This window comes from Berghia stephanieae, chromosome 4, assembly GCF_034508935.2.
Source record: "Berghia stephanieae isolate SIO BIC M18660-M18661 chromosome 4, UCSD_Bste_1.3, whole genome shotgun sequence".
In the NCBI taxonomy this organism is placed as follows: Eukaryota; Metazoa; Mollusca; class Gastropoda; order Nudibranchia; family Aeolidiidae; genus Berghia; species Berghia stephanieae.
The window spans coordinates 48,248,026-48,261,537 of record NC_088363.1 but is presented as its reverse complement, the minus strand read 5'-3'; the positions used below and the strand labels follow the sequence as shown (position 1 = coordinate 48,261,537).

The window sequence follows — 13,512 nt, the reverse complement described above, 5'->3', positions numbered from 1 at the left end:
ATATTTTGTTCTTCCCGCAGGGTAATGACAATTCTTTATCTATTTATTTTTTTAACTAATCAAGTTATAATATATTGATTTATCTAGATAAAATCCAACGAGAGGGGTCGAGTTCACCTGTCGTGTGTCGTCACGGTGGAACCGGTGGAGCTTGATGAGGACACCAAAGGAAATACTGCTTTTCAGGTAGGAACACACAGACACACTCACACACAAACACACACACACACACACACACACAAATTCCACACATTTATACAAACACAGATACATACAAACGCACACACATTCAAGCACACACCATTATATACAAACACACACATATACAAACACACACTTATACACACACTGTCATACAAACACACACATACACACAAATGCACACACACACACACACATACAAACTCACACAAATACAAACACATACAAACACACATACACACATGCGACATTTACACACACACACACATAGAAACACGCACACACACATACACAAACACACACACACGTAAACACACACACACACAAACACACACGTACAAATAGACTTTTACAAACACACACACAGGGGTCCCGATAGCTCAGTTGGTAGAGCTCTCGCTTCACACGCAAAAGTGTCATCAAGTTCGCTCCTTGGTTAAGTCGATAATTTTTTTTCTTACCACCTGTCGACCCAGTAGTGGGTTGGTAGCTGGGTCTGTTTGAACCGATGGAAAGCACTCTGCGATTAGACTAGCGTCATATCCAAAGGGTAGCAAGCAAGTGCTATTGTCCGTTTCACGCTATAGAAACCGGGATTAACTTCGGCTCCATGGGCCTCATGGCTCTGAAGGACTACTTTTTTGAAAATATTATAGCTGTTGATAAGTGAACTTATTGTCAAAAATATGAAAACTGCTTACCAAATTCGTCCTGGTCTTTTAGGTCTTTGTACTAGGATAGATTGTTAATACGGACTTAGTCTTACTTTTTATTAGGTATTTGAAGACTGAGAATAAAGCAGTGATTGATTTATAGTTATTTGGAGCCGTCCTTTTATATATTTCAGTATTTTTTCTCCCCCCCTTTTATTTTAGTCATTGAATTGGCCTAAATGTGTCGCAAGCGGATTAAAACTTCTAAAAACTCCTTTTTCAAAATACCTCTCAAATATATTATTTATTTTTTTTAAAACTGTGGACTCATAAAAATGTGTCGCAAGCGGATTAAAACTTCTAAAAACTCCTTTTTCAAAATACCTCTCAAATATATTATTTATTTTTTTAAAAACTGTGGACTCATATAAGATTTTTTTAAAGATGTGATCTACTGCGGGATAAAGAATAGATTTCAATGCGCATTGAGTTTGATTAATTAATCAATATGAAAATTCCCCGTACACACGCTTATGATTAACCAGTTATCTATTTCAAGTCGATCAGGCTCCCATAGTGGGCAGGGAGGTACATACTGTGTCTTCTATCCCCCTATGTCTGTTTTCCAACATGCTTGCTGTCTTTGCCTTGGAATGAGATTACTTGGTTTTGTCCTGGCCCTGGCCGGATACCCTGGCTGAGAGGGAAACAGCCGAATGTATAGTTAGTTTTGGGAGATGATATTTTTTTCATTGTAAATCATCTCTCTGTTATGCACTGTATTATGCTTTCTTTATATTATATATGATTTGTAAAACATTTGAGTGTGTTCCTCTTAGCCGGGACCTGTGCTTGTGTCTGGATGAAACTTTTGGTGATCTCAAACTAAGTACTTTGATAGAGTGCTTTTGGAATCTACACCTGTTTCTTATTTGAACCAATTCCCCTATGTCTTCCCTTTTCTTGGATGCTTTATTGTAATTCTATAACTTTTTACTATCCCATTTTCTTCCTTTTTACTGGCGCTGATATGACCTTAATGTGTTGCAAGCGCCGTAAAACGCTTAAAAACAAAACAAAAAACAAAACAAGTCGATCAGGCAATACAATAAACGTGTAAATTTCGTTATTTACCTCACCCCACCCATTCCACAACAGGTAGGATACTACGATGAATACGAGCTTTTCCATCTTTACGTCATCGCCAATAGCAAAGAATCACGTGATGCCTGGATCAGGACCACCAAAAGAGGTAAAGCGTTATATAAATACCATAGTGACCTACACTGACAACTCGCCTTTTTCAGTGTGGCCATTTATTTCTCTTTTTCTTTTCTTTTTTATTTTTGATTCAAAATCGTCGTGTCTGTCACCGACCCCCTCGACCTCGCCCCCACCCCACCCCACCCCCCCCCCCACCACACACACAGACAAAATTATTGGGGGGGGGGGGGGGCCCATCGTCTCAAAACGGTATTATTTCGGGATGAACAAGATGCTGAAAGGTCAATTTTAAGCTTAACTGGTCAAGAAAACGATGAGTGTAGTAATGTGGTCCTGATTGCATAATTGGTGGATCTCTTGTCTCACAACCTGACAGAACTGTCTCGGTTCCTGTTGCAATCCTAATCTGACCCTTCTTTTCACACATCAATGATTACATAGCTATGCGTTTAGATAAACTACTCACAACATCCACCAGCCGGATATACGTCCCAACACACAAAACTATGTGTAAACTTAAACGTTTATAGTCTGATTGATACAATTTTAGAGAGAACTAATCATTAAAATGGCCGTCTAAAACAATTTAAAAAAGAGGTGAGCGACGTTACTTTCTTTCCTTCTGTACTTTGCAATAGACTACGTCATATCCAAAGGGTGAAGAGAAATTATTACTGTCTGTCCAACGCTACTGAAACTAGAATAAGCTCTCGCTCCATGAGCCATAATCCTTTGAAGAACTAGTTAGTAACTGAATTGAATATAATGAGGAGGAAATATTTGATAGATTAAAGCCAATTTTCGTTTTATAGATTATTTATGACCGTCTTGAGCATGTAGATATATGACTGTAATTGTAGCATTGATATTTGTATTGAAAAAGCGCCTAGAGCTGTTTGTATATAGAATAGGCGCTGTATAAATTACTATTTTTATTATTATTATTATTATCATCATCATCATCATCATCATCATCATCATCATCATCATCATCATCATCATCATCATCATTATTATTATTATTATTATTATCTTTATTTTTTTATTATTATTATTATTATTATTATTATTATTATTATTATTATTATTATTATTATTATTATTATTATTTATTATTATTATATATTATTATTATTATTATTTTTTATTATATTATTATTATTATTATTATTATCATCATCATCATCATTATTCATCATCATCATCATCATCATCATCATCATCATCATCATCATCATCATCATCATCATCATCATCATCATCATCATCATCATCATCATCATCATCATCATCATCATCATCATTATTATTATTATTATTATTATTATTATTATTATTATTATTATTATTATTATACTCTAACCTCCCAGAGGCTATAAAGAACGGTGCCGAGTTCCTGCCCAGCTATCATATCGGTATCTGGTCCAAGGATGCAAAGTCCTGGACGTGTTGCCAGGATGGCAACAAACACAGTGAAGGCTGTCGGAGGGTTATTACACAACCTGGTAAGCAATTAGTTACAGAATTATATAATTTGAATTGAAACAAATGCTTTTGTTTTTGTTTTTTTGAGAAGATTGAGTCTTGTTTCATGAAGTTGAGTCACTGCGAAAGGATCTTTACACACATTCCCTCACAGCACTCATGTGTATAATGAGTACTTGACCGTTAACACAGCGTCGTCTATGTCGAATATCGCTATGATATCGCTTTATTGACGTCACATTTCGTTCTACATGTTGCTGTTGGCTTGGGACCCCTTGTATATCGCTTAGGGGGCAACCTGGTTCAGCGGTATGGTCTTTGCTTCCTACACGAAAGGTACCGAGTTCGATCACCCGTCGCTGCGCTGTGCGCTGCAAGTCACCTCGGCCTAGCTCAATTTGCGGCGCTGCACTGCGGCTGACGCCTGGGTTATTGCACTCTTCCTTTGGAATAGACCCTAGAGACAAATTTTCCCTTTCGAATGAATAAAGGGATTTTTTTTTTTTTTATTGAGAATATTTATTAGTATATATTGCCCTAAATCAAGGTTCATACTTTTGTTTAAGTTTTATTTATTCATTAACCTATTTGTGTGTGTGTGTGTGTGTGTGTGTGTGTGTGTGTGTGTGTGGATTTGGGATAACCAAAAACTTAAAGGATCACAGACCACAGTAAAAGGCGCCGCGCCGTAGTCTAAGTTGCTGGACTGAAGACCTGGACAAACGTGTCATTTGTTTGCAGGTCTGATAAACTAAATTGTTATAGTCTCATTGTTGTAATGAAAATATTTTCAAGCCAACGAAAACTTTCATCCGCAGACCTGTCTACTACCACAAAAAATTCGTAGAATTACGACATTTAAATTTTGGCTCCAATTTCAAAACTTCGTGAGCATCTCTAAGTCAATAAAACTTATTAAAAATAAAAGTTTATGACAGAGTATATAATACTAAGAATCTTGAACGGTTATTTTATCTTTGCGAGGGTAAATTATTACATCTGTAAATTTAACTGTAGCCAAACAATTTCTGTCTCCTAAAACCTAAAAATGTTTAACTTTTCAAGTAGGCAGGTCTGCATCCGGTATAATAATGGTAAATCAATCCCATAGTTGAATTCAGTCACCAGACCTGGAAATATGTGTACGTATGCTTTGACAGATGTAAAATTGAGCTCTAAAATTAAAGCAACACGTATCCATTTTATTACAATCCTTCAATATGTAATCCTTAATTATTTTTTTTCAACAGCTACTAGCATGTATTTCATCCTGCACTGATTAAATGGCTGAGTCTAATTTAGATCTGGCGGAAATACTAGGTGGTTGGTGGTCCCTTTGAGCTTGGAAATTAATACATTTTACTGTTTTCACGGTACAAAATCTTGGATTAATTTCAGCTCCTTGGGTCTACAACTTCTAAAAGTCTAATATTTGAATAATTTTCGCGGATTCTTTAACAGATATGAAGTTGTGCAGTGCTGACCTCAACGTTAGCGTCACTGCATAACAAAGGGCAAGGTCACCACCAGAGTTGAAGGTCGGGTGCATGTTGAAAAGGTCACAAAACAAAAGTACGTTCTTCAGCTCGGACAATTACCAAAAACGTGTCTTTACGCTGGACAAAGAATGCTTGGCTTTCTACACGGGCTATCTTGAGGTGAGTAGTTTGGCCTTCATACTCTCAATTTCAGCTCACAACATTTGTAAACCATCGCATCAATACGGTATTATGTCGGGGTGGTTTAGATGCTAAAGATAGAATTTATAGTCCAAAATAGTAAAAAACTTGGGTTAAGTTTGGATGCTTTATTTGGAGAGAATGTATCTGAATCAGAATGTCACTAAAAGACGAGTAATCATTATTATCGTGATTATCATTATTATCATTATTAATATTATTATTGTTATATTATTATTATTATTTTATTATTATTATTATTATTATTATTATTATTATTATTATTATTATTATTATTATTATTATTATTATTGTTTCAGTTGTTGCTGCTGTTATTATCGTCATTAATTAGCATCGCTCACTTTTTGAAAATACATCCTTGCTTTTTATTGTTTTGATTAAGTACTCAATATAAATATCACGTGTTTAATATAATATACGTAAACAGTTTTATTTTATTTTATTTTATTTTATTTTATTTTATTTTTTTTTTTTTTGGTTTCTTTCTGGAGTTTTTATTGTAGTACTTCGATTAGTCAGATACCGGTTTTAAGTAAGTGTTTTAAATATTATAGTACATTTTTTATCCAAAAAAAAAAAAGAATTCATTGTGGCCAAGGGTAACTTTAAAATTGGGGTTTATTTCAACTCAGCAGAAAGGAAAAAAAAACTCTTTATTTGACGTAAAACCACGATGGCCAACAATTTAACAGTTTTTGAAATTTTATTATTATTATCGTAATTTATCTGAACGTTTTTATTTGGATAATCATATTGAACTTTTTCGCAGTGACGTGTATTTACTTGCAGGTTAGATAACTCAACTTGTTTTGGACTCAGTCGTTGTAGTAAAAATACTCTCAAACTAACCCAAAATATTGTCAAGTTCAACAAGTCCATAATTGTGTTCTGTTGTCAGACCTGCAAACATTATATGCACGTAGTCTTAAAGTAATTGAATGGCATCTCGTTTTAAAATGAAAGTAAAGTTTCCGTTTCTATGCACAGGACCGAGGTGAATTGAAAGCAGCCATCCCATTGGTTGATTTGTGGTCTGTAGAAATCGTCCAGGACGGGATGCTTGACGAACACAAAAACGTCTTTCAGGTGGGTCCGTTCTCTTATGCTTTTTTTTTAAAAATTGAGTTTTTATATAGCGCAATATCCACTAAACGTGCTCAAAGCGCTTTACAAGGGGTCCCTGGCCAACAGCAACACTTATCATGTAGGACGTGACATGACGCCTGTTAAGCGATATTACAATATTAATCGGACAGAGTCAACTCTGTTAACGGCAAGGCACTCATTTTACACCCGAGTACGTTGAGTAAAGAGCCTTTTCCAAGGACTCAATTATGCGCCGAGCGAGGCTCAAACCCAGGACCGTCCATTCCGAAATCGAGTGTCATACCTCAGGACCACATAATCGCGCATGCTTTGTTGTCATCTTTCCGAGCTCTAGAGCTCACTGATCTGGATTTTGTCTTTGTGTCTGTAGAGTTTAACGGACGGCAACATTATACTTTTTTTTTTCATTTCATTCCGCCCTGATGACACAGTGAGGGGGGGGGGGGGGAACAACGTTGTAGGCAAATAAGAATGAGGGATGTGAATAAAAATATAATTCAAGCTCCTTAAATAGTCGAGAACTCGATAGATTCTTGCACACCAATATACACCTCTCTCTCTCTCTCTCTCTCTCTCTCTCTCTCTCTCTCTCTCTCTCTCTCTCTCTCTCTCTCTCTCTCTCTCTCTCTCTTGCTTGGGTGGGGTTCCTGACCTCCCATAGTGGGCAGGGAGGTACATACTGTGTCTTCTATCCCCCTATATCTGTATTCCAACTTGCTTTCTGTCTTTGTCTTGGAATGAGATTACTTGGTTTTGTCCTACCCCTGGCCAGATATCCTGGCTAAGAGGGAGACAGTCAAATGTGTAGTTAGTTTTGGGGGATGATATTTTTTTCCTTGTAAATCGTCTCCCATTTATGCACTGTATTATGTTTTGTATACATATTATATATGATTTGTAAATATTTGAGTGTATTCCTCTTAGTGGGGACCTGTGCTTGTGTCTGGATGAGACTTTTAGGTGATCTCTAACTAATTACTTTGATAGTGTGCTCTTGGAATCTACATCTGTTTCCTATTTGAACTAATTCCCCTTTTGTCTTCATTTTTCTTGGACGCTTTTAATTGTAATTCGAGAACTTTTTACTTTCCCATTTTCTCCCTTTTTACTGGCGCTGATATGACCTTAATGTGTTGCAAGCGCCGTAAAACCCTTAAAAACAAACAATCTCTCTCTTGCTCTCTCTCTCTCTCTCTCTCTCTCTCTCTCTCTCTCTCTCTCTCTCTCTCTCTCTCTCTCTCTTTTATAATATATATATATATATATATATATATATATATATATATATATTATAATATAATAAATATATGAATAAATACCATGTGTGAAAGGCTGTCTTTGTTAACAGTTCTGCACATACTTTGATCATTTCTAGGTGTTGTACTTCGATGATGACCAGCTGTATCACCTGTATGTTGTGGCCGATTCGGATCTGGAGCGGAATTCATGGGTGGCGGCCATTAAAAAAGGTAGAGAGGTCTTCCTGTTCTTTGTGAAATGTTACCTAGTTATCACCATCACGCCAACCAATGGTCTTGGCTACATTACACATATTATTAGCAGATAACCATCTGATAACCAAACGACATACAAATAAGTACACGCCGGATTAGCCTATGTTAGTGTCACATTGTTTGTCTTTCTTTCTTTCTTTCTCACTCTCTTTCTCTCCTTTTCCCTATATTATTTCATCGTTGCTTCCATTTGGCTTTTGGATTTTATTTTTACATGAAATTAAACCATTTTTCTTTACCCGGACGTTGTATGAGATTTTTCTTTCACTGATATAGACTAGTCAGTCGTAAGTTTGCTTTGCTTTTGTTGTACTGTTTTTGTTTTTGTTTGTTTTGTTTGTTTGTTTGTTTGTTTTTGTCTTTGTTTTGTTTTTGTGTTTGCTTGTTTTTGTTTTTTTTGTTTTTTTTTTGTTTTGTTTTGTTTGTTTTTTTCTCTTTGTTTTTTTTATTTGTTTGTTTGATAAAATTTTCTTTGTTTTGTTTTGTTCGTTTGATTGTTTGTTTGATTAATTTTTGAGCTATAGTTTTCATTTTTCTATTTTAATTTGCAAATATTTACTATTTTGTAATTTTTTTTTTTTTTACCTTTGTCACCTTGGGATTTTGTTAGTCTCAGACAGAGCACGCCGACAGTTGTTCTTAGATCTGCCTTTTCTCTCCCTTTTAACTTTCTTATTGTGTATATCTTAATAATACACTAACAAAAGCTAAATTTGACAACATCCAATCCAGAGGCAGCAAGAAACAACGTGTTCCTCCAGCCTCGTTATCACCCCGGGGTGTGGCTCAAGAAGAACCGGAAATACAACTGTTGTGGGCGTGTCCCCAAGGACTCTCCAGGCTGTACGGACGTCTGTGGCATGAGTCTGGTCAGTGTCCGAGATAGACTCAATACCATGGACAGTATGAAAGGTCAGTAAGAATAGAGGGAGAGCACTATTTAGACGCACACTTCAATATATTTTACATTTTAGATAATGAGCATGTATATAGCGCAATATCCACTAACGTGCTTAAAGCACTTTACAAGGAGTCCCTAGCCAACAGCACCACCTAACATTTAGGACGAGTCATGACGCTTGTAAGGCGATATAATGTTGTTTTTTATTTCGACAAAGAAAACGACCTGAAAAACAGCACCTCAGTAATAAACTACTATAAAATTCTCCCACTTGTTGGCGTTGTGATGTCTGGAAAGACACTCTCTATACATTTCCCCACTCGACCCAGAAATAAATTTAATTAGTACCTAGTGTCAGGTAATGGCACGTACTGTAAACGTGCTAAAATAACACCTAACGCTGTATGAAATGGAACTTGTTGTTCACAACAAAGTTGGAGGGACACAACTAAGGGACAAATCGCCAACAAAGGCATTCCCATTATAGATGAAACGAAATTGAAGCTCTTTGATAATGTTTTTAGACAGCAATTTTAATAATTAGTTATCACTAAAGTATATCAATCAGACTATAAACCTTTGAGGTTACACATAGTTTTTTTTAATGTTTGTACGTTATTTCCGGCTGGCGGATGTTATGCGTAATTTAACTAGACCTATGTCATCAATACATAACCATATGTTCGAAAAAAGGAAGAGGAAAAAGCATAAAAACCCTAAGTCTAATATTTCATATTAATTTGTTCTGTCTTATACCAGGCATACGACATCGGCTGGGGACATTGGATAGTGTTCCAGAAATGAACGAATCGCCCTCCACTCTCAAACCACCGGCCATCATCAACGCGAGGACCGGTGTAGGTGGAACACAGCACACGATGGCGTCATCGAACACGGACGTGTCAACACACAACAAATCTGCCAAACCTACAGACAACACGCCTGTGAATCAGAGGAATGATAAGAAGAAGGTTGCAGAGCCAATTATGAAACCCGAGAAGTCGACAGTATCAAAAGCAGGTATAAGCATCGTCATCAGCATCACCACCTACACCTCGCCTGGGTCACCTCGGGTTTTGTTGTGTTTTGTTTGTTTGTTTTTTTCGAGATATATACTTAAATGGACTTTTCCTGTGGGATGAATCAAGGCTATTAAAAATAAATTGAGCTTTTATATAGAGCAGTATCCGCTAAATATACTCTTAGCGCTTGAATGTTCATCAACCCTTAGCTGTTCATGCATGACATGTCCCTTTATCCTAGCTCTGTTATCACCTTAAAGCTTTGCAATCATCTTCTTACTATGAAAAACTACAATATACAATAGATTTTTATACGGTTTTAAAAACAAGTAGACTATCCTATTCAGGTTCAGTAGTCCTTCAGAGCCAATAGGCCCGTGGAGCCAGAGTTTATCCCGCGTTCTATAATGTGAAACGGACAATAACAGTTGCGTGCTCTCCTTTTGATAGGACTTTAGTCTTCACAAAGTACTTTCTGTCAAATATATCAGGCCCAGCTACCCAACCACCGCTGGACTATTCCATAATTCTATTATTTTAAAAAAAAACTCGTATGGCTACTTTCTATCATTTTTTTTAAAAGTCCAAGCCAAGTTTGATTCAGCAAACTCTGCCAGTTGTTCAAATGAAAACTTTTAACCTTAAAAAGTGGATGATCTTTGAATAAAAGAGGTTTCCTTTCTTACCTATTCCTCATCGAGCCATGGGGCACATAAGGCATCTACCAAGGACTTTCATTTCTGTCTGTCGGCTTCAGCGACGCCGATTTTATTCCAGGTTAGGCCAGCAGCCTCTTTCAGCTCTTCATCCGTGGATCGTCTCCAGGTTTATCTGAGTTCTTTTGCCACCAGCACGTTTACATGGGGTTGGAGTGGTTCTTGACAAAGCAGTTTCTCCGATTTGGCAACGTGTTGAGCTTAAAGTTGAGCTTTTATATAGCGCAAGATCCACTAAACGTGCTCAAAGCCCTTTACAAAGGGTCCCTGACCAACAGCAACACGTATCATAAAGAACGAGACATAATGCCTGTTAGCCGATAATACATTTTTTTTCTGACAGAGACAAGGCTGTTAACGCCCTGAGTACGGTGAGAGAATGTGAATAAAGAGTCTTTTCCAAGGACTCAACTATGCGCCGAGCGAGGCTCGAACCCAGGAGCTTCCGATCCGAAAGTCCTCATAACACTAGACCACATAGCCGCAACATGTTCCAGACATCTTTTTTGAATCCATGCAATAATCCACGGTTTAAAAAAGGCTACCATCGTTTTTCTCGTCACTTTTTACATAAGCTAGTATAGTAAATTTCACGCTTATCCAAGGATTATTATGAATTTGAAACATTTTTTTTTTGGTCTCTCCTGAAAAGTTTCGTTTTTACGATACGATAGTTTTGCACCCTAACCTCGATATACATATAGTTTTAGCGAAGGAGGTTTAATGGCGTCTGAAGTAATTTCTGGAAAACATTGTTTTAAATAATTTATAGAATTTTCTAAATAATATAATAGTTATGATTGTTTTAAATAATTCATAGAATTTTCTAAATAATATAATAGTTATGAAGGGTAAACATTAATTGATTTTTGCTATTAATCATTCTTATTATTTCTTCTCATCAAAAGCACTTACAGGAGTTAATGCTTTTAGTCTTTAACCAACGTGTACTTCTTAACGAGTCCGACATCTTGAATTGTTGCGGTCTCATTGTTGTCATGGAAATACTATCAAAAACACCAAGGTGGGGTCTTTACACCTCGCAAGGTGGGCAGGATGTCACTCGTGTCTTTGTAAAGCGCTTTGAGCACGTTTAGTGGATATTGCCCTATATACAAGCTCGCGTTTTTTTTTTCTATCCCCCTATTTCCTCTAAATACAGAACAGAAACTCAAGGCAGGCTGATTTGAAAAAAAAAAAAAGATTTTTTGAATGAGTTTTTCTTGCATTTCCTTTTTGTTTTTTTCTGGCACGTTGAGTCAGACTGATGCTTTTTGGATGACTTTCTTCTTCTTTTTTTTCTGCTTAGTCCGTTACTTTTTAATAAAAACGTTTCAATATGATGTGATATAATACGATTCTTACTTAGACTCTTGCTTTTTGGAATTCCGGGCGTGCTGCCAATCGTTGCACGAGCTTGCGAGTGCGCGTTGGGAACAAAGTTCGAATTCCAAAACGCAAGCGTGTAATAAATCATTTATTCTACCCCTCAATCGAGTCCTATTTCGTCATCTTTGAATAAAAGACATCTTTAAAAACATTTAAATCATATAGATCTACTTCTTTTTAAAGAATCATATTTTTTGTGAAATTTCCGCTTGATAATCTGACGTCACATATTATTATTGCAAACATGATATCATTACGCATTACTATTTAGGAGAGGGGTAGAATACTATGATACAGGATAAAGCGAGGTAGCCCATTTGTCCTTTCAATCCACCATTTGTACTTCCATCATTTCAGAAGAGCTCAAAACCCAGACTCAAGCCTCCACCCTTCCAGGCGATGACTGGAGTCGTGGAATCACGGACATGTCCACCTCCACCACGGGCATGTCGAGGCCTCCTGGGTCAGGCTACCAAATGCAAAGGAATCGATCCCAGGTCTACAGCAGCGAGGCCAGCAGACAATCCTCTAGACAACCCAGTTTTATGAGTCACAGCCAGTATTCCGAGGACTTCGAGTCCGTCAGCGAAATCGAAGTTTGATATTATGGCTCGGGTGTGAATAGGGACCTGGGATAGGCAGTGACGGATTTTGTTAGAGCTTCTAGAACAAAACCGATGACTTTTAGTGAGATATAAAGGTGTTATGTCGAAGCGAGCTGAATCAAGAAAATTGAGTTTAAACGACGAGTACATATATATATTATATATATATATATATATATATATATATATATATATATATATATATATAACAGGTCTGACATCTGAACGTAATTATGGGCCTAATTTAACATTGTTGTAATGGACAATATTTTGCGTCATCTTTTAAAGTTTTCCATTACAACAAAGAGCCCGTAATGAATTGGATCATGAGACCTGCAAATAAGTGCACGTCGGGTTTAAAGTATACAAGTTAATAATTTGGTGAAAATAATTAAAATTATATTATGAAATTATTAGTGAAGGCATTTATTTTAGCTCAATTTTATGTTACATTAAAAAGGCTATTCTAAGCATCTGGTTCAACCCTACGTAATACTGTATCCAAACTGTTGGTCACAGATATCAATTTTATCTTTCAAAACATCTCTTTATTTTAATATAGTATAAGGAGATATAAAGAACAATCACAGAAACCATGAATAGTTGTTACTATCAGTAGTTCTTGATTTTATGGATATAACAAGAGAGGGGGAAGTGAGGAGGCACAAACATTCATTGATTATATTAATCAATTCGTTTTAAGCGTGCTGATTTTAAGCGTTCTCTTCTGTATAGTCAATAATAATTGTTTGAATAAACAATCTGGCCCAAAATAAAAATGATAATTTGAAATATTATCCATTTTGAAACTTTAAGCCCGGCTGGGATCATTCGTCCATCCTCCTATAGCACACGGATGATGTGCTCTTGGAATATAGAATTATTATTTGTATTTACTGTTTAACACACGCCGTAAAACTCATTAAAAACAAAATAAAAAACGAACAAACAAGCTTTAACTCTAGCTCTCTCCTTACCAGCCATTTTCAGGATTT

General features: G+C 36.3%; 1 protein-coding gene across 2 annotated transcripts in view; it reads left to right on the top strand.

The window, feature by feature from the left end:
• The window catches only part of LOC144970733 (uncharacterized), a 78,600-nt gene extending 65,931 nt beyond the window's left edge, over positions 1-12,669 (top strand). Inside the window, exons 1-7 of one of the 2 annotated variants that reach the window (XM_078910691.1) lie at positions 3,455-3,583; positions 5,025-5,221; positions 6,251-6,349; positions 7,746-7,839; positions 8,617-8,796; positions 9,545-9,805; positions 12,270-12,669. In XM_078910691.1, the coding sequence (XP_078766817.1) occupies positions 5,111-5,221; positions 6,251-6,349; positions 7,746-7,839; positions 8,617-8,796; positions 9,545-9,805; positions 12,270-12,514 (990 nt within the window). In that variant the 5' untranslated portion in view covers positions 3,455-3,583; positions 5,025-5,110 and the 3' untranslated portion in view covers positions 12,515-12,669. Of the gene's footprint in view, positions 1-87; positions 187-2,012; positions 2,107-3,448; positions 3,584-5,024; positions 5,222-6,250; positions 6,350-7,745; positions 7,840-8,616; positions 8,797-9,544; positions 9,806-12,269 lie in introns of those variants that run through there. The other variant, XM_078910690.1, reaches the window with a different exon arrangement.
• Positions 12,670-13,512: the final 843 nt, after the last annotated feature.